Below are 21,627 nucleotides of genomic sequence, written 5' to 3' on the forward strand. Positions count from 1 at the left end.
CACACACACACATACACACACACACACACTTATACATATAAATATGTACTCGGGACCCTCTATAGAAGTAAATTGACACTTGGGGACACTTGTCTGCATCAGCAGACAGGTTTAATTGCAAGCGCCCCCTCCCGCTGACCACAATTAGTCTGACGAGCGTGTCACTTCCTGGAGTGATTCATTTATAAGAAATGATGATTGGCTGAGTGATGAAACACCCCCGCCTTTTCTCGCAGCAGGGGGACACTGCCGGGGGGCAGTAAAGAGACGACCCAGCCCCGCCGAAAGACCTGATTAGGTTTTCGCCGATTAGATGTTGATTATCTCAACCTTTTCGAAACATTTTCTCTGTGATTAAAGCTTGATTATTTTATTCACCCTGATCCCTGATATCAACCTCACATCTGCTCCTGTACTATAGAACAGCGGTCCGCAACCTTTTTTGCCCCACGGACCGGTTTAATGTCAGACAATATTTTTTGCCTTTAAAGGTCAGATAAATACAACAGAATAATATGATATGACCTGCATGAAAGCTGTGGTATTTTCAAAACATGATAAACACGAATCATGACACGAGGAACATCCAATCTGGCCGCAACACTCTCTGGTCGCTAAGGTAACGTTTAAACATGCCTTCAAAATAAGATAGACTGCAGACAAAAAATGCATGAAAATTACGGGCTTGGTGCGTGGGAATCTCCCGTTGAGATAAATCCGTATTTTAGGTTCGACTCCTGATACTGTCTATTAAATGTAGCCTTCTTTTTCTTGAAAGTCATAGGCTCCTTTTCTGTCTCCTGGCTGGGCCTTTTCCCCTTCCAAAAAAAAAAAAAAAACTTTGCAAGACCTTTGTTTTTAACTCATTTTGTTAGCTCCTGGGTTTCATTTTAGCGGTAACCTATCGCGTGACCAAGAAGCCCCGCCTTGATCTGCGTCAAGAGTGACTTACTGTAGACGGATGTAACAGAGAAAATAAAACATGTTTCAGATTCCGAAATGAATAAAACGGAAGTAATGTAAGTTATTTATCCTTTCTATGCGGCCCAGTACCAAATGGCCCACGGACAGGTACCGGTCCGCGGCCTGGGGGTTGGGGACCCCTGCTATAGACTAATGGGGCGCAGACACTGTTGTACTGTACTGTTGTATTATTACCCTTTGGACATCAACGAATCTGGCCAACATTAAATGCATTTCTTCTTGCCCTCAGTGTTTATGGCCAGGTCTCCGCCCCAGGGAGTGAAGGTGGCTTATATAGTTGAGTATTGCTCTCATTGAGGCACTTGCTTCAGGCAAAGAAAGGTCAACATCAATGATTAATGAGAGGCAAAATGTCACAAGCAGGCGAGGCTGTAGAAAAATGTATTCTGGGTGGACTTTTCGACAATGCCAAAAACATTTTGCTGGCAGCATAAAAATGTCAAAAATAAACCATCCTCCATCTCAGATCATATCTGACAGCTATCATTCGTAGCATGTATAGTTTTTTTTTTGTTTTTTTTGCGACAGCTCTCATTAGCAACTGTACATGCAGATCAATGAGGAGCAGAGAGAGAGAGAGAGAGTCCATTGAACGGGCTCCATCTGAGTTCAGAGGAAAAGCCCTAATTAGAAAGCCCAACGGATGCCCTTATAAAAATATATTTAATGAACTGATGTCAGCGGGGGATCAGCCGCTCATTTATGACCCAGCTAGTGTGTCACCTAAAGAGTTTGACAGACGTGACCTATCAGGCACAGGTGGCTTATATAGTTGAGTATTGCTCTCATTGAGGCACTTGCTTCAGGCAAAGAAAGGTCAACATCAATGATTAATGAGAGGCAAAATGTCACAAGCAGGCGAGGCTGTAGAAAAATGTATTCTGGGTGGACTTTTCGACAATGCCAAAAACATTTTGCTGGCAGCATAAAAATGTCAAAAATAAACCATCCTCCATCTCAGATCATATCTGACAGCTATCATTCGTAGCATGTATAGTTTTTTTTTTTGTTTTTTTTGCGACAGCTCTCATTAGCAACTGTACATGCAGATCAATGAGGAGCAGAGAGAGAGTCCATTGAACGGGCTCCATCTGAGTTCAGAGGAAAAGCCCTAATTAGAAAGCCCAACGGATGCCCTTATAAAAATATATTTAATGAACTGATGTCAGCGGGGGATCAGCCGCTCATTTATGACCCAGCTAGTGTGTCACCTAAAGAGTTTGACAGACGTGACCTATCAGGCACAATCGTTAAGGATGACTTTATTCTAAATGCTGGTCACTTGTACATACATAAATGCAAATATAACATGCCTGGAATCACAGAGCCTCCACAAGCGCAATACATTGCAAAATACTACTCCTTCTAATGACTATTAACATCCAACAGCAGCAAGGTCAATACCAAACAGAACAAACTAACATTTTTTTCTCTGTGTATTCTTCAAAAAAGCTGCACTTTAATAACAGCATTCATTGCGGGCAAATTACACACGAGGTCTATTGTACAGTTAAGCCCTGAATCAATATTTTTATTTGTTGAACGGACATCTTTCAGCTGGGTACAAGAAAGTGGCAAAAGACTCAGTTAAATTAAAACAGGACCTGATCTGAACAATTGTGGGCTTAACTGTCTACTTTACACGCAGTTTTACATTTTTCAAGCAAACAATGAAAAGGATGTGTTTCACAGATAATACTACGGTACATTTAGTTATCTCCAAAAGATGAGCACAGAATTCAATTCATGAAAAGAATGAAAGTGTCACAGGGATCATTCGGAGGGATAGCTGGTTGTTAATTCGTCTCCTGGTGGTCCTGATGCTCCCACGGCACCGGGTCATTTTCATCCAAATGTGATCCGGACTCCCTCTCGTGCCAGAACTGCTCCACGTCGGGCAAGACGAGACCATCTTTGTCGACGTCGCCTCCCCTGGCTGTGCCGTGCTCCAGCTGCTCATCTCTGCTGGTTCCCGGCTTGGTGCTTGATGATCCGAGACTCCTCTCTTCCCTCTGCTGGCCGGACGTCTCCGGTCTGGGACAAGGCGACTGGAGCGAGGTGGGTTTGTGAGGTCCGGGTTTGATCTTGGAAGGAGGTTGCTTGCGCAGGGTGAGGCGTCTCCACAGGTCACGGTAGCCCTCCCGGAACTCTTCTGAGAGGGAGAGCACGATGAGAGGGTTGACGAGGGACAGCGACAAGGTGAGCATCTGAGCCGAGAGGGTGATGAGAAGAGGCGGGGAAGAGATGGAGCTCTGCGATCCACCGGCTGCCGAGTGGCGCTCCCAAACCCACACCACCCACTGCGGCAGCCAGAGGATGCCAGTGGCTAAGGTGAGATTGAAGAGCATCAAGGTGAGCTTCCTGGACCTGATCTGTGTGCGCAGATTCTGAGTCTTACTGGAGCGGCGCTGGCATTGGCCGTAAGCCTTCCAGAAGTACATGAGGGAAAAGCTGAGGGGGGCGCAGTAGACACCCAGCGGGTAAGCCTTTATGTACACAGACATGAAGTCCCATGCTTCGGGGGGGACCCGCAGCACGCACATGAGCCCGTGTAGCCCCTGTTGCAGCCTGGCAAAGAGCCAATGAGGGATCGGAGCGGCGCAAGCCGACAGCCAGATGAAGAACAGTGCCACCAGGATGGAACTCAGGCGGATGCTCACCTGCTTGGTCGGGTTGGACACGTAGTGGTAGCAGGCTTTGGCCATGACGGCCACCGAGAAACTCTTGGCCGCCATGCACGAGTGTAAGAACCAGTCGGACGTCTTGCACACGACCAAGCCCAGTGTCCAGCTGGCTTTGGAGTAGGAGGCGGCCCTGAAGGGCACGCTGAAGAGCAGCACCAGGCCGTCGGCGAACGTCAGGTTGAAGATGAGTGAGTTGATGAGAGACAGTTTGCCTTTGTGGGCATTGGACAACAAGATGGCCATGGCGGTTAAATTACAAGCCAAGCCCAGGACGCAAATGATGCCCAGGACCGCCGGCACCAGAACCCTCAACTCGCCGGGGTCCAAATGTTGGAAGGAGCCACCATCGTTAAACGACCACTTGCTTAAGGAGCTGTTCATCACCGTCGAATTGTTCCCAGACAGTTTGTTCATCTCTTCCCTCTCCCCAAAAAAGAGACAAAGTGAAAATAGTTATAAATGACAAAAAGAAAGCAAGAAAAATGAGCCTGTATTTATGATTATTATTTCATTAATCAAACCAATTGACTGTTGTCGTATCGATCGGCAGTGATCTCGGGGGAGCGTCTGTCTGTCTGTGGATTTATTCCAAGAAACGATTGTGCAGCTTGGGTGGTGACTTATAAAGATGCTGTTTGATTGGCAGCTGGTGCCCAGCTGAGAAAAAGCGGTCGACGTGGCTCTCACGGGGCCAATTAAGGAGCCCACACAGCGGTGGGGGACCATTTCACACGACTTGACACATAGTGGTGAGGATTATTCCTGCACTCAATCGATTCTATTTCAGTTTTTATTTTATTTCAAGACAAATGAACTTATTTCAAGACAAAATAACATTCATGTAGTATGTTGTCCAAATGTGAAAATACTGCTGTGTCCCTTTTAGACAATAAATGTCCATCAAACTTTTGCTAATCCACAATTTATTAGTAAAGAATATATGAATATATTACAAATAAAAATTCCCAGAAATACTTCTCATCACCTCAAATGAGGACGCCGTTTTTCGTTTTACATTTAAAAAGATTGTCATTATATCCGTTATGTCCACATGGGGGCGCCCTCACCTGCTGCTCGATAGAAACAGAATCACACCTTGGTTTGAATTTGCACATCTTTATTACTTATTTTTTAATCAAAGAAAAGTCCAGTGAGCATAAAGACGCCATGGTCATTCATATTATTACATTCTGAGCTATAAAAGTTTCACAAATCAAGGTCGTACTGTTTAAAGGAAGCATATGTACAGTTATGAATTCCCTGATTTCACAGAGTTTTTGCTTAGACCTTTTTATTGAGTGCTTACCTCAGTGGATGCTGGTTCTTAACACAAAACCTCCGACAGGTGCTAAAATCAACCCTGCAACGTGAGACCACACTCCACCAACGGGCATGGACAAACAATCTGAGATGAAAACATCATTGAGGAAAGCAAGTACGACCTCAGCGAGTGCTTCAGACGGTCTGTCGAAGTTCAGTGATCGAAACTTCATTGGCTTACGTCACATGCAACAGTTTAGAATTGCAATTTGTCTCTTGAAGGGGACATAGGAAATGGAAGATGTATTCTTTCATTTGTGCCTGTGCACCCCATACACACAGAATAGGGAGTAATATGAACTGCCGCCTCCACAAGTTGAAGCCCAGAGTACCCCCCCCACACACACTGCTGCCCCAAGTAGAAGAAAGCAGCCAGACACACACACTCTCCCCGAAGCCTTGTTAGTTCCAAGACTCTTGTTCCTAAAAACTGCCTGATTTTAGCAAGACAAAAAATAGGGTGTGTAATGTGTGCTGTAATTCTTGATTCTTGCGGTATTTGGACGAAAGCAGACACATTATTTGGTCACCTGGGAACTGCTAAAATGTATGAAAAAAATGCATTTTAAGTCTCCTTTGAGTGGAAATTGCAAACTTTTTTTTTTTTTTTATGTACAGTTTACCAAATTGTTGCTTTCAGTTGAAGCAGGGGTGTGAGCTGGTTTTCCCGCGTCACTTGTAAAGAGATCTCACATTGCAGACAGGCTTGTGATGTCATCATCATTCTTGTTGCGTCAAGCATTGCTTCACCTTAAAACGATTTTTGTTCGGTTCATAACAGACAGACGGGAGAGAAAACAACCCCCCCCCCAAAAAAACACCAACCCCTGAAACATTTACACTCCCCACGCCCTTGCCCCCAATCCTCACAACCTCTACTTTGAACCCCCACATACCAAAAGAAGGCACCACAGCAGCTAAACAGACTCATTGACCAGTATTAAATAAAATCATTAAAAACAGCCTCATTCACGTCACAGACTAAAGTAGAAAGACTGACGGCAGGCAGAAAACAGTCTTTTTTTTCCCCCCTGCCCTTTGAATTTGCAGCAGTTGGCTGTGCCGTCCAAACTGATTCCTCACATGCACCGCAGCAGATAGATGGAGAGAGGGCGCTCCGGCTACATGACAAAGAGTCACCACCACCCGTGCTCTGTTTTGCTCATTGCATTGCCCCCCTCTTTTGTCTCTCGGGTCTTGCTACATCTTGCCGCTCATGCAGCTGTAATCTTGTTGCGAAGGGTTCTCTACTGTCCGTGTGAGCATGGCTAAATAAATTAAATGACCACAAACCCTCGTCATGTCCCCCAAGATTCCAGAATTGGACGTCCACTTCCAGGAAAACACTGCAAATTCTCAGTGGGTGCATCAAGTCAGCAGCGACAAGCCCCAGTGAGGTGCTGGATGTACATCAGGACTCCATACTTGTTTCTCTGTCATCCTAATGCCCCTGTTCTGTCTGTAAGCTTTAGTTGACCTTGTCTTGGAAGATGTAAAGGTTATTGGTGGCCGCCACGGCAATGATGTTCTCGTGCGGGTGCCACGTGGTGTGAAGGATCTTCTTACTGAAGTCTAAGCTGTCCACGCTGATCTCATCCTTTCTGCGTTTGCCGCCCACGCACACCTGCAGAACAGCACCGCCGATCAGGGAGGAGTAGTTTTAGAGCCTTTGCATACACCGAGCAAGCCGCAACATTATCACCACTTGCACGTTATGATTACATACAACACAGAGGAGTATCGAAAGCCCGCTTTTTCAAAAATAATCATGCTTTATTCTGACTGACAATGTCAGAACGGTACAGTGAGCCCCTGTTTAACATGTTTCAATCCGAGAGACCAAATAAAATACATTAAAAAAAGATCCATAGATGGGAGCAATGCCCCAAGGTATGTTATTTTCCACAGCCAGTAGCTACTTGTAAGGCAGGGCGGTTCTCAAAGTGAGGAAGAACTTGTGATACGCGGCCTCTCTGTGCGTGAAAGAATCGCTGAATTCAATAAACATTTAAAACACACAAAGTACATTCAAAAAAAAAAATCGTCTCCAGTGTTGTCCATATTTTACTCACACTTTTTTAAAGAAGAGTTCAGTTGTACAAAAAATAATTTCCGCTACAAAACTTCAATAATTATTGTCCCCAGTTCCCAAATGCTTAGTGAGTGCTGTTAAAATGAAAGGTGATGTAACACACGACCTGGTCCCAGCTTCATTTTTAAATTTTTTTTTTATTTTACATGCTACAGGTATTAAATTCAAAATTGAGTGAATCTGAACAAAAAAATAAATTCATGTGTTTGAGCATTAAATAGCTCATCATTGTAGTTTAATCGATTGAAAATCGGTTAGAACGCTGGTGTCAAACATACGGTCCGCGGGTTGGAACCGGCCCCCTGTGGAGGTTCGATCAGGCCCGCAGGATAATTTAAAATGCATAAAAGACACGGAAGGAATATTTTGAATAAGATGCAATTCATGGATTATCCGCTGTTTTGTCTTTAGTTTGTAAAGTGTAGGCAGCGATTAAATTTAGATTTTATATGCACATGTGTAAATGGTTTAAACATTCCTTTTTTTATAAATCTCAGCCCACTTGACATCTACCGAGGCCGTATGTGGCCCACAGTGTGAAATGAGTTTGACACCCCTGGGTTAGAAGGATGAACCCTGTAACCTGATAACATGATAAACTGTCCACTGTAGTAACCACTGTCCATAAAAGGGTTAAAATCCTTCTATAATTTCTTTAATTTACGTTTTACAAAACCTCCCAACTTCATTGGAATAAGGGTTTGTTGAACAGATTGCGACTTGGAAGGTTCCACTGCATGCGTGTTGTTTTGAAAAGAGTGCGTGTGAGGTGCTGCTTGTACCTTGCGAGGTTTAAGAATGGCTCTTGGCTTGCTGTTTTCTCTGGATGCTTCCAGCGTGACATCCCGTTTGGTGTTCCGGTCAAACATTCGGAAAAAGTTGTTATAGGAGCCGGTCATTATGACACTGAGTTAGGGAAGAGAGAGAGAGAATAGTGTTAGTGGGATTTACAGTCTGATGGGAGGTGAATGTCTGCATGAAGGGAATCTCACCTGTCTGATCCATTCCAGACACACTCAAACTTGTCAAAGATGCAGTCGTTCTCATAGAGGGAGCAAAGTTTGCCCCGCAGGTAGTCATGAACCTGGAAAATAAACAGGTGTTTATGGCCACACTTTTCCACTGCGCTGCCTCCAAAGTGGACAACCAAACACCCATAAACTGCATGTGCACACCCTCGACATCCGGCTAATCCCTGCAGACCCGGTGACGAGGGCGATACGGGCAGCAGGTGGGGAGGGAATTGGGCTGAGAAATCCCCTTGAGCCTTACGGACGTCTTATCAATCATGATCTGCCCTCAGATAGCTTCCCTCTTGATCGGGCAGTGTGGAAGTGACCCGTGTGACCGGCCACAGTGGGAGGTTTTGCCCTTTAGTTTGGTTCAGTAGCATCGCAATCTCTCTTCTCACAGGACAGGGGTTCAATAATCAGCCTCGGCTTAATCACTAAATAGGGTGCGCTCGCAGGGTGACAGTGAAGCGGGATTATGCCGATGAGTCTAAAATCAATATGCGGTGATCGCATTTCATCGCAACATTGAGACGGTTGTACTCATGCATACCTGGTACGTCTCGAGCGGCTTGTTCTCCATTTGCAGGTCCCACACCTTCACAGTGAGGTAGTCCCTCGTCATCAAATGGCGACCGTTGTGGCTGAACTTCACGTCGGAGATGGATGAGATGATTTCGGAGAAAAAGGAACGAGTGGCGGGATCCTCCGGCTCCTCAAAGTCTACACAAGAAAAAAAAAAAAAAAGAAAGCACAAATATTTTTAACAAAGAGAGCATATTTGACATTGCATCATGCTGGGATTTCACTGCGGAGGCGTCAGCCGCTGACAATGAGAGCACAACAATGCAGGAATATTCGGCACCAGCTGCATTCCCTTGTGTGTGTGTGTGTGTGTGTGTGTGTGTGTGTGTGTGTGTGTGTGTGTGTGTGTGTGTGTGTGTGTTTGCGTGCTTAGCGAGACAGCCACGGGTCAGCATGATGGGTAAATATTGGTTATGATTCATATTGATTCTGGCAGCAGCTCATCTGCGCGCAGGGGATGAGAGCCAGACATTCCACCGTGAGCTGTCAAGTTATTGTTCTCCGCTCTTCCTCTTCCTCTTTTGCACTCCCACGATTCCTCACCTCTCTCCTCTCTCACACCACCCCCCCCCCTCCTCTCCATTCTTGCCCACCTCCCATCTCCCTGGAAACTGTGATGTGCCAGTGGGGAGTCTAATGAGGGATGCGGAGTGAGGGATGGAAAAATGAGAGGGTGCGGGGGGGGGGGGAGAAGGGGATAAAAAAAAGAAAAAACAAATCAATGTCTAAGTGTTGGGCCATTCAAGCCCCACTGGATTTACGTGTGTGTCAGTGATGCATGTTTATATGCGCGTGTGTGTGCGTCCTTGGCTTGTATTCTGCCCCGCGCCCCCCTCAGGGGGCACATAATAGGCTTCCAGGGGAGTTGGCAGGGGAGGGGGCTGGTCGCTCTGTTTCTTTCTGTCCTGGGGCTCACTATCTTTGGCATTCTCGTCTCCCTCTGTTCATCCTTCTCTCATCCGTCCATTCATCTCATTGCTAACACTGATTAATTTCACCTCTGTGATTTCTAGCCGTGAATATGTGGGAGCGAGTGCACTACGATTAATATGCTTTTATTTTTATTTTTTGGTGATTCTTGGAAAGTTATTGTGTGGAATGACAGCATTCATGAGGCTACATATGCATTTTTATCGGAGGGTCAATACTATCAGCACTGGCTCGAGGCTAACACCCACCTGCAGTGGACGTGTGCATGCTGTTTGTGCCTACACTTTCCTCACAATTCCAACATTTCCTACTGAACAAAAATCGAACGTGCATCCCAACAGGCTGTGTTAGTTAACACGCTCCAGTGAGCACATCAATCCATCGGAGGAAACGACAGACATTATTGGACAACAAAGGTGTGTCCATGAAAGCCTAATGCGATTGCTCTCCAGCTATCGATTCTCTCGCTTAAAATGTCAATGGATTCATTATTCATTCAACTTAAGCGCCTGCATGTGATGTTAAGCCTCAGAGGCTTGGACATTCATTGTTTAAGACACACACTAGGATTTATTGATGGGTTATCAGCAGCGGCATATTGAACAGAGGAACGGCTCCATGTCACAGCCACACAAAGCCAAGCTGAAAAAAAAAATGGAACTGTCGTTTTGCGAGTGTGTGCCACCGCATGTGCTTTTCTCCCTCAAGCTCCAGCTTTTTTATTTTGCATTTCACAATAATTTGCAACAATATAACACCACGCGCACAATGATGTCTTGTATTTAAAACACGACTTGGAATTTGTCTTTGTTCCAACGTCTCATGTTGTATGTTATCATCTCACAAAATCAACGAAATATCCGGCAATTAAAATGAAGCCTTAGCGTATAAAGCTTTATTGTATTTAAGATCTACTGTAGATCCAAATAAACTATGCTGTTATGGTTATTTTTTTTTCACTTATTTCATCATTTATGTATTTTTAAAATAATACCGAGTGTCATCAGTTTACAACAATCATAACCATGCAGTTTTGAGGTTATTAACTCGTCTGTTTGGTGGCGTAATAATACGTCGTTGCGTATGGCCAAAAAGTGTTTGTCATGGCAATATTAGAATTATGCCTTTACCAGCATGTTAGCATCGGCTAGTCCAATTTACATATAAATTTGGGTTACGTTGCTTCCATCGGAACAGAATGCCGTCACGAACCTCTGCATGTATGTCCTTACACTGAAATTTGAAATTGAACAATGGATGATGGTGTGATGTGGTGTTCTGGGATGACATTTCACAGCATTTTACCCATAAATGTAATCCGGCGGTTCTTACATTTGCAATGCTTGTCGCAGAGTGCAGCTTGCCTCATGTCACAAAGTCTTATTGAGCCCTTGCTGCTGCTATATGCAAAAGTGTGACACTGCTGGGGATGAAACTCTGCTGAGGTGATCACTTCGGTCAGCTCCTCCATATTGGCGGGTTTTATGTCCACAATGTCTGAAAGACGAAATCTAAGGAAGAACTGCAGCTGCTCAGCGTTCCGCTTTTGTGTCAAGTATGAATTTACGATGCTGCCCGGAATCCCGGGATTCGAAACTTAATAAGCAAAGAGGATACTGAAGCTGCGGTCAGTGATCTCCAGATTCCACAGGTTCACTCGGAGGTCATCGGTGGATATGAAGGTCTGGAGGTCAGAGTTCACGGAGATGGAGTTGATGTGGTAGGTGTGGGCGTTGCTGAACACTCGCCTGGCTGTGGCTTCGACCATCAGATCCATCGGTTGCAACACCGGCACCTGGAAAGATGGAGCGAAAAAAAACAAACAAACAGAAAATAAATGTTCTGAAGGCTTCCCCAATTTCACTCATATGATCATTCATCTTCTCTGGCTTTGCTAGAGGTCTGTTTATTTGTTTGTTTGTTTCTTTGTTTTTGTTTTTGTTTTTTTTTTTATCGCAGGCGGCAACATATGCAAGTGTAACCAGACACGTTGTATCTGCGTGAAACACAACCTTGTAATTGTAGGGATTCATGTGACATTTACTGCACATGTCTTAATGAAGGGCAGGGAGCCATGCACGCGCTCTGGGTTGTTTGATGAGCTGCCTCAATCGGACCGTGAACATCTCTGCTGCTCACACACACATAAGCTAAAATAGTCTGCTCTGTTTTCTTGGTGCACATGCTAGCAAGAAAGGAAGTAAAGGGTGAAACTTTAGAAGAGAAAGATAGCCTAAGGGGGTCAACAAGACCTGCTGAGGGATGATAACTAAACTGTCCAGAATTAGCATTAATGCTCATGCAAACACATGCACACAGAGAGACGCATAGAAACAGTTGCTGCTTCAAAGATCCCTCAGTCCCTGCCTGAACACAGCCCCCCCACCGACCAGATAAAACCCAGACAAAGAAGGAGCGGAGGGGAGCAAGCATGCACAACAAATGGACTGCTTCTTCTCTCTTTTTTTTCCTTGTCCGACGCCGGCACTGACAGAGAGGCGCACTAGCTCAGCGGGCTGCCGGGGCTCCACGGGCATCACTTCATTTTCATGCGCTTTCACTTGCTTTCCAGAGAGACGGAGCGCACATTAACCCACAGACCCCCTACGCTGACACTTACACTGTTCCGCTGGCCCATCGCCCTTCTCGATAAACTTCCTCCTTACAGGAGACTCGGTGCAATATTCTGCAGTTCTCTCAACCATGCAAAATGCAGCACCACGCCCAAAATACGGAATGAAATTTCAGCAACACTTTACCCCCCCACTCCCCCCATCCATCCCCTGTGCACATGCAAACGGGATTTCCACAGTCCCAGCCTGTCCTCTCTGTCTCTGTGATCCCCTGGCTAGCCAGACAAAGAAGTACAGACACGCTGAACACAGCACTAATCTACTGTGACACACACCCAGACACACACTGTCCTATGTGAGTTCCCTCTCATCATGAAAAGGGCGACGGGGGTTGAGAACAAGAGTGGTGGGTGAGAAGATGAAGATGATCCCGCCACGGTCTTTCTCAATGCACATATCGATCACTCATTTCTTACTTTTGGCTGTCTCTTATTAGAAAGGTAAAGCATAAAACAGGTTTGGAGGTCAGCAATATGTACTTAATCCTGGAGTGCTTTAACTTTATCTTACTTACTTTTGGCAAAAGGAACAAAGGCAAGATCCATCCATTTTCCATAATGTTTGTCCTAATTGTTCCCTAATTGGACCCTACCGCAGGATAAACCCATGACTGGTCATTTGACAGTTGCAGGGCACAGATGGACAATGACCTCACATTTATGGATAATGTAAAGTATCCAAAAGGAGGAAGTCAAGAGCACACAAAGAAAGCACAGGGAGAATACGCGATCTCCACACAGAGCCAAGATTCAAACCCAAACCCTCAAAACTGCGGGGCAACCACTAGTGCAACACGATGTCACAAAGGCCAGATCATCAACTAAAATGCAATAACATGGCAATGTTGCCTTTTTGGAGCCATGTGCTGTGACCTATTAACCAAAGTATTCGGGCTCAATTCATGTGTTTCTTTGACATTTTGGCAACACATTTTTCAGTGTATTTAGGAATCGATATTGTAAGTTGCGGGAGAAATGTTGACGAAAACCAAGTGAGGTTTCAGAGCTTCCTGTACACGCTTACTCGTAGAGATGTGATGGTGGACGGGTCCCTGATGCGCCCGTCGTCATCCTTCAGGTTGTAGCCCTCTGGCCGTTTGTCTCGCTCGCTGATCTTCCACAGCTTCACCGTCTTGTCTGAGGAAAGAAAAGAAAAAAAAATCACTTCAAATCCCAAGGTCTCACGATAGAGTCAATCTTGTCTCCAAGATAGATGTGAGGGGGTTGGGCCATCCAATCTGGCATGTAGCTGGGTACAGGATGATGAATAGCGGCGGAGGCTGTGATGACACTGATAGCAATCTACAAGTGGACGACATTCCCCGCCCTGAAAAAGCCATCTGGGCACGTTCTAATTCTGCATTGCCGACATCAGTTACATCTCATCTTCTCGGTCCAGCGAGGAAGATGGTGGCAGCAGACAGGTTGCTCCTGTTTTTTTTGTTTTTTTTCCCTTTCAATATCCGCCGTGTATATTGTGTCAGTGTGGTGAGGCCATCGCCGCAGGACCCTCCGCCATCTGCTCCACCCTCCGCCACCGCATCCGTAGCAGCCATGCATGACGGCCACAATCTGCGAGACGTCTCCTCCTCTGATGTTGAAGCGCAAGTATAGAGATGATATGATTTGATGTGCGCGTGTGACGATGTGCGCTGCGGTAGCCATGCATGAAACTCTCAATTTGAAGCCTTCTGGCGGTGGCAAACGCTCAGCCAAGTGGAACACAAACACGTTCACGCGAGCAGGTGAGAAAATAATTTCTGTGACATTAGTGTCACCAACCTTTTTTTTTTTTTTTAAACTGGAATTTCAGAATCAGTGACTGACCATTAGTTGAGAGCAGGAAGTAGGCGGCGTTCTGCTGTGGCAGCCATTTGATCTTGTTGATCTTCTCCTCTATCTCCAAACTTTTCAGGTAGTCAAACTCCGGCTCGTGGCTCTGGAATGTGCTGTAAACATTGTACTCCCCTCGACGCTGGGGCTGGCTTTTACTCTGCAAAGTTAAAAAAAAAAAATACACAGAATGTCAAATGGACCTTTTTTCTCGTGTACTTTTTGCACGGGGGGGGGGCTTTTTGGGTGAATTTCTAGAAACACTTTTGGAACTTTCCATGTGAATTTTTGCTGGGGCATTTTGGAAATATTCATACATATACTCTCTCCATCACAACATTTTTTTCGCTGTAAACAGTAGTCATCAACTTATTGTTATTCAATGCATTTGATTAATATGTTTTAGCTTTCCTCTTTTTTCAAAACCAAGTTCCCTGTTCGAGACTAACACACCATTCCCTTTAATACGTGTATATTACCATTGATTCATGTTCATTCTCAAGGAAGATTTCACGGGATCTGACACCCTAATGTGTAATTTGGCTTAAGCGAAATAAGATAACCATATACACCTCTTAATATGATCGCGAACATGTAATATTGTCATCCTGCATTTCAAGCTACATTCCAAAATAACGTGTTGAAGCTTTATTGAAGTACCATGATGATCCGTGTTTGCTTTCTGGGGATTTCCTACCTCCTGCTCCCTCTGGAAGACAACCACTCTGCCTCCTTTGTCCCCGGTGGCCAACAGCTCACCCGATGAGTTAAACTCCACTGTTGAGATAATGTCAGCTGCAGCGCACAGAGAGGGGAGAGAGAAATGTCAGTGGATGTGCACGGGGCGTATCAGACTAAAAAAAAAAAAAAAAACGTGGTTTAGACAGTGGAGCAATTTCGAAGAACACGGGCATTAACTCGCAGAGGACACATCTGAAACACCCTCGGGCAGAAAGAAACACTAAGTCAGTGGCTGGCTGACATCCTAAACGTTATTTCTGGAATGACAGCCAAATCTGTGTCAGATAATTAGACTCTTGTGTTTTGAAAAGGATGTTGCTGTCACACTAATAGGCCTGTTTTTTGTTGTTGTTGTTTGGGTTTTTTTTTTTTTTTTTGCATGTCCCTGATCTGAGCACAGTTGCAGCTTTATTAAAGAGACATCCAACATCGTACGCATTTGGTACACTTGCACATTTTAATGAGAGCCAATACAAGATCGATTATAGCTTTAGCAGACAAAAGGAACATGATGAGAGAAGAAACAGGATTGGCATGATCACGTTTTGTTAGCGTCCAGCAGGTGGCAGAGGCGTTCCCGGTTTTCCGGCTGCGCACCTGCCGCAGGTATCACAATTATTGGGACTATTTCAGGACCTCATGACCCACGTTCACCTGTCGGATAATTTGGCGTTGTTCAAATTGTTCATGTGCGTTTCGTCTAGACGCTCTTTTATTACTCTCGTTCCTTTTTTGGCTCTTGTCTTGATTTATGTTTTCTCCGTTTTTTTTTTGCGCCTTGCCATTGCTTTTGTTCTTTGTTATTCAAATAAGCAGTTCTGAGTAAGTTTAAGTGTATCCACGGTTTGTTGTACACGTGGTTTGGTCTTTATTGAATTTTTGTAACAAGCTATTTTTGCTTGTGTTTTTTCCTTGCCTTGTGCAAACACTATTTGTTTTGTACGCATTCATCCTGGCTTGTTGTCCAGCATCATTATTTGTACTTTGTTGGCCTTGCGCCTATTTTTTGTTTTAAAAAAATCATTTTGTTGGATCAAATTGCCTGAGTCTATGTTTGTAGGGTCCAATTCTGTCCAGAAACTTCCGGATGTCTGACAAGTAATAAGCAATGCCATCTCTGATGATATAGATCGCAGGTGTAAAACTCAAGGCCCAGGGGCCAGATCTGGCCCGCCCCATCATTTTATGTGGCCCACGAAAGCAAATCAAAGATGTCAACTTTCATGTTGGTTGCTAAAATCACGACCAAAATTTCAAATTCTCATTTGTAATAAATACGAATGATACTATAAGCATTTTCTTGTTACCAAACCCCCATTACAGTAACTTAAACAATAGGTGAATAAACCGTTATTCTTGACTTCTTGATATGCTTTCAGTCAGAACGGCCCTCCAGTGGAAACTAACTAAAATCTGGCCCACGACAAAAATGAGTTTGACACCCCTGATATAGATCATCTTGTAAATGAATTTTTTGGGGTGAGGGGTAGGCTTTTTGAACTGGATGGGCAATATAACCTGTGGTCATCAAAACTCACTTTTTTTTTTTAATCTCGACCGATAATTCTTAATCTCTATCTGCAATTGTACCCCAGGCAAATAACAGACACCTCACCTTAAAATGCTGGAGCTTATCCACTCCTACCACAAGAAAATATTTGTGCTGGCTGAGATGGTTACATAGCCAAAAGCTACCACAGTATGTGTGGCACACGTAGCACAGCTCCCTGTTTCAAACGGACAATTATTTTTAGTTAGAAGAGAGAGCGAGAGAAGAGCTTTAGTTGTTTGGTATCTCCCCACACCCTCTGTGGACCTTCTTGTGAAGAGGAGAGGGGAATGTTGCCATGGAAACCATTTCAATCTGTAGCAGCAGCAGCAGTCAGAGGAGTTGAATATGTGCCAAGAGCGTTCAGACTCTGTTGCTGATGGGAGCTGAAATTCAGCAAGAGTGCAGAAATACAGTACAAAAATGCTCTCGTATTCACGGAAGCGTAGGATTGATGATGTTATCGCAATAGACTACTTGCGAACAAGCTTACTCTGTGTGCTTGTGTCCATGTAAAGCTGCTAAGCATGGCGGAGGGGCCAGTGAGGGACTAGGAATAATATCTCCACATATATATTTTCATATATGGTACTGTGCATGGCCTTGTTGAAATGCTAATGGTTTATTGTTAAAGCCTATTCAGAGTAGGCACGGGGTGGGGGCCAGTCAGGCCCAATCACAATTCAAGCAGGAAACTAATAACCACACACACGCACACACCCACACACACAGACGCACGCACGCACGCACACATACGTGCATCAGGCCAAAACCATTGGCGCGTGAATCAGATAGCATTTAGCATCCAAGGTTTTCTTTTCAACCCTTTTAAATCTCTCTCTCTCTCACTCCCCTTAGTCCTCCCTCGCTCCTCCTCATCATTAACCCATTAAATCACTGAGGAGAAACAGTAATGGATGGACGCCATTTAGCAACTTTACACACCAATACATACTTAAGTCATTTCACATAATGAACAGATAGCAAAAGTCAGTGAAGCCGAAACTCGAGATGAAACCCCTAAATGAGTTTTTCCTCCCCTCTGCATGCAAATGTATTCAAAGCAGACAATGTCTATTCTATCTCAGGCACTGATGGAATTTGGATTTGATTGGCTGAATCCCAAAGTGATTTATAACCTTGTCAAATTTTCAATTCAAGAGGATTTTTATTTGCTGATTGAACATATTCTGGCTCCACAAAAAAAAGTGAAAATCCAGGAAGAAATGGTGTTGTGTTTAAAAATTTAATTAATTAAGCTAATGTTTTTGGAATTGGATTGTTCTCACACATTTCAAGGATGATATGTTCTATGTGCCCCTTGCAATTGGTGTAATTCAGAAAAGTAAAGATTCACTTTTTGGTGTTGGGTTTATGCCCCGTTTAAGCCATTGCGAGCCCTCACACACGGTTTCCACTTTTCTAAGCACTTGTTACACGTAATAGATGTAAAATAAAGACTAAATAACAGCACTATAAGTCCTTCTAATTTTGGTACTTCTTTGTCTTCCATTCAGAAGATAAAGAAGGAGAAGAAGCAGAGGGAGAAGATGAAGAACAAGAACAAAAACAACAACGGTACTCAGGGGTACAACCACAACAAGGATTTATTGCACCAAAGGTTGCATTAACCCACCATTTGCTGCTTTGGCTAAATTACAACATGCGATTCTAGTTAAGGTAAGACATTTTAAACTAAAAAGAAAAACTTTAATTTAGGTACTAAGCGGACGTTTCATTGTCCTCGTGTGTTGTGTGCTCCACTCACATTAATTTTTGAACATGGTCCATAATCTGCACCTTGTGCTTGAACCGTTTCCATCTGTACTGCCTAACGCACTGATCTCTGGTACTCGTTTTTTTTTTTTTTGGGGGGGGGGGGCACTGTGAATAACTGAATGGCACCGAATAACACAAAATGCTGAGTTCACACTCAGAGCATATTTCCACAAACATCCACATTGCTGCATACATGGGGGTAACAAGTTCAAATGTTCGTGGTTTTGGTTTTTGTAAAAGAAAAAAATAAATAAATACATAATAATAATAATAATAATAATAATAATAAATTCCCCATCAAAAACTAACAAAAAAAACCTCCAACATTTTTGACTAGTTAAAAGAAGAAAAATAGCAAGAAAATCCATAAAATAGCAAAATAAAACTGTAGTCAATGAAGTGTCACAAATTTTTAAAAAAACACGATAGAGGCGAAGCCGCAAAGACCAAACTGCGAGTAGCGATGGAACAATGTATTATCCATCCATCCATTTTCTAATCCGCTTATCCTCATGAGGGTCGCCAGCGTGCTGGAGCCTATCAAATGTATTGTGTACATTGGAAAACGTTTTTTATCACAACAAGACCAAAAAAGAGAATGTCTTTTACGACTCGACCACTCATGACAGATCAATTGCAAGTCAGTGAATTCCAATTTGTAATTATCAGTAGGTGCATGGGAAATGAATAGCACAGTGGTGATTCTGAACCTCACATGTAATTATTTCGTGTACACACAAATACACACACGTGTGGTTCATCAGCACACCAGAAACAGATAAAGGTCATAAATTGTGTCCAGCCAGGTCTGCCATGGATTGGTCAGTGCTTCTTGCTTGACATAACACACATCCATCAACAGTAATCACACAACGTGTCGGCCTGGTGTTGTGTTCTGATGAGCTGCTAGAAATCTCTCCCTGTTTCCATTCACCAGTCTAAAAATTGCCCACGCCTACCATTCAATATGGATTTGCGAGTCCAACTAACTAGATGGAACTATACGGTAGGTATGTATTATTGATTGTGAAATGCAATGGGGAGCCAGGAGAATGAGCAAGGGGCAGGGATATTGAATGTATTTATAGACACCAGTGTATGCTGCATCCATCAGCCAAACAAAAAGGGACACCACACTAAGAGAATTGTGAGTGATGCAGAGGAGGGAGGGGGAAGAGTAATCAGTATGGGTAGAGGTGTTGGCTTGTTGCTCTAAGTAGGTCAATAAATGATCCTACAGATCCTCTCGTTGGTAAAGACCCAGGCGTAAATGGTCGCACCCTGGCTTACCTCGAGACAACACTTGCCTCTGAAATCCAGTCCAGGTTGGAACACAAACCGAGGTTTGAGCCAGTCTCACCATGAGACAATTGTATGGCTGCACAGATAGTATTTTCGTACGCGCTGTCAATCCAGAGAGCAACATGGAGTGATGCGAATGCTTTGTTATAGACGTGGCGAGGGCAGGATTAAAACGCCCTTGTTGAGCTGCCTACGTCAAAGGATCAGACTCGTGGGGATAATTCACGTCACGCTCCCTTCCCTTCCACGATGCAGTATGCATGTCACCATCTTTTCCTTATTATCAAGGGGCACACAATGCAAGGTATCTCAAAATTTGACGGTCCAAAAAAAGCTGCACCATTTGGTAAAGCGACATTTTGAGGAATAATCGTTTGTCCAACAAATTGCTCAAAAACTTGAAACTGCCATTATGCAATCAGTGAATCTTACAGCTCAGTTCTATGGGGGATTAACAGCATTTGGATTTTTGTCAACACTTATCCCAAACAAGGTAACATCCTCAACAAGGCCTGTGAGCATGAGGATATACATATAGGAGCTGTATGAAGACATTTAAAGCATAAGGCTCTGATTCTAATCAATTCGTTTCCATGCTAAATCAAACCAGCACTGGTTCTCAGGATTTTTCTATCAAACATGGAAAAAAAAATGTTTGGTAACCTGGAAAACTAGTCTGTGTGTGTGTGTGTGTGTGTGTGTGTGGATGGGGGGGAACGAAAACCAGTTTCAGGCAAAGGAGAGGAAAATGAATGGGACAAGCATTCTAATAAGGGGATTATGGAGCCATATGGGGGTAGAGCAATCTCCAAAAGGTAGATCGCCACTTTGTTGGGTCACGTATGAAGTCTTCCAGAGTTATATTTTGGTAGACTGGCGCTCATGCGCTCAGCATAAAAACAGGAGGAACTTCGTTTTTGTGCCAGTGCACCATTTGGGTTTTTCGCCCCCGAGTCATCCGATCACATAACAGAAACCTCAGCGTAAAAACGGCACGTCGTCATTTTCATGCAGGGGTAATGGAGTACTACAAGGTGTTGGTGAATTTGGTAGACTTATTACTTGTCACTAGGGGTTTATGCCTCACCCCCCCAGCGCATCTGCAAATTTGGTCACAAAAAGTAGACTAAACTTTAGACTTTTCAAAAGCAGGTTTATTTTGCAGTGCGGTGTGAACACCCCATTACGCCCGATTCTACCGGCAAAAAGTCAAGCAAAATATGTGCTTTGCGGTAGACTTGCCCCCAAAATGATATTAGGGCCCTTGGTGTTTTAACAACCATTCTCTTCAGACGTTCTACCAATTATAACACAATATCACAGAAATACTGAATTACATTCAGTGTTTGAGTTGAGAATTGCTAAAAGTAAATCTTGTGTAAAAGGGACCGCTGATCCTGTTCAGGGTTATGGCTGCTCGGGCCTTTCCCAGCTGACTTTGGAGGAAAGGCAGACTGCACGCTTGAATGGTCGACAGTCAATTTCAGGGCACATAGTACCTAACCTACGCTTCTAACATGAAAGTCAGGCAGGTGAGCCATAACACCATGGGTGAAAAAGAAATCTAAAAAAAACCCAAACAATTAAAATAAATTAAACAATCAATCATAATTGTCTAGATCGTGGATTAAGGAAGTGTACTTTGCATTCAAACACCTTCACAGTCCTCATATTTTTGTAAACTAAACTAAAATAATGAAACGTTGCTACAATGTAAAGTATACAGCTTGTAAAACAGTGTAAATATACCGTCCTCTCAAAATAATTCTGTACACGGCCATTATAGTCTAAACTGCTGTCCACAGCAGTGAGTCAGCCCCAAAGTGAAAATGTGTAATTTGTCTTCATGTTTTGTGGGCCCACCATTATTTTCCAGCACTGCCTTAAACGCATGGACTTCATTCCCATGTCATGTAAGAAGAAAAATTAAAGTTTGAAATATTGCCTGTACATTTTCAAAGGACAGTGAGTCAACCCCAAAGTGAAAATGTGTAATTTGTCTTCATGTCTTGTGGGCCCACCATTATTTTCCAGCACTGCCTTCAACGCATGGACTTCATTCCCATGTCCTTAAGAAGAAAAATTAAAGTTTGAAATATTGCCTGTACATTTTCAAATGCACCCAAGATTAGAGTTCGACCAACGTCCTGGTACCAATTGTGTTTGACCTTTATGGTTCCACTGTA

General features: G+C 43.8%; 2 protein-coding genes across 3 annotated transcripts in view; both read right to left on the reverse strand.

The window, feature by feature from the left end:
- Positions 1–2,234: 2,234 nt before the first annotated feature.
- Positions 2,235–4,403, reverse strand: gpr151 (G protein-coupled receptor 151). Its single transcript, XM_019892225.1, has one exon. The coding sequence runs from the start codon at positions 4,080–4,082 to the stop codon at positions 2,781–2,783; it is 1,302 nt and encodes a 433-aa protein (XP_019747784.1). The 5' UTR covers positions 4,083–4,403; the 3' UTR covers positions 2,235–2,780.
- A 361-nt stretch (positions 4,404–4,764) lies between these two features.
- ppp2r2ba (protein phosphatase 2, regulatory subunit B, beta a) overlaps positions 4,765–21,627 on the reverse strand; it is a 40,453-nt gene continuing 23,590 nt past the window's right edge. For both annotated transcript variants that reach the window (XM_019892247.1, XM_019892248.1), the window contains exons 2-10: positions 14,768–14,865; positions 14,065–14,230; positions 13,262–13,374; positions 11,223–11,400; positions 10,938–11,102; positions 8,644–8,813; positions 8,073–8,164; positions 7,863–7,986; positions 4,765–6,612 (exon numbers count right to left, since the gene is read on the reverse strand). In XM_019892247.1, coding sequence (XP_019747806.1) covers positions 6,457–6,612; positions 7,863–7,986; positions 8,073–8,164; positions 8,644–8,813; positions 10,938–11,102; positions 11,223–11,400; positions 13,262–13,374; positions 14,065–14,230; positions 14,768–14,865 — 1,262 coding nt within the window. In that variant the 3' untranslated portion in view covers positions 4,765–6,456. The remainder of the gene's footprint in view (positions 6,613–7,862; positions 7,987–8,072; positions 8,165–8,643; positions 8,814–10,937; positions 11,103–11,222; positions 11,401–13,261; positions 13,375–14,064; positions 14,231–14,767; positions 14,866–21,627) is intronic.

The sequence above is a fragment of the Hippocampus comes genome, unplaced genomic scaffold (assembly GCF_001891065.2).
Source record: "Hippocampus comes isolate QL1 unplaced genomic scaffold, H_comes_QL1_v1.1 scaffold203, whole genome shotgun sequence".
Classification (NCBI taxonomy): domain Eukaryota; kingdom Metazoa; phylum Chordata; class Actinopteri; order Syngnathiformes; family Syngnathidae; genus Hippocampus; species Hippocampus comes.

Excerpts from the sequence above, each read along its gene's own strand:
- gpr151 (XM_019892225.1), bottom strand. The coding sequence starts at position 4,082 with ATGAACAAACTGTCTGGGAACAATTCGACGGTGATGAACAGCTCCTTA.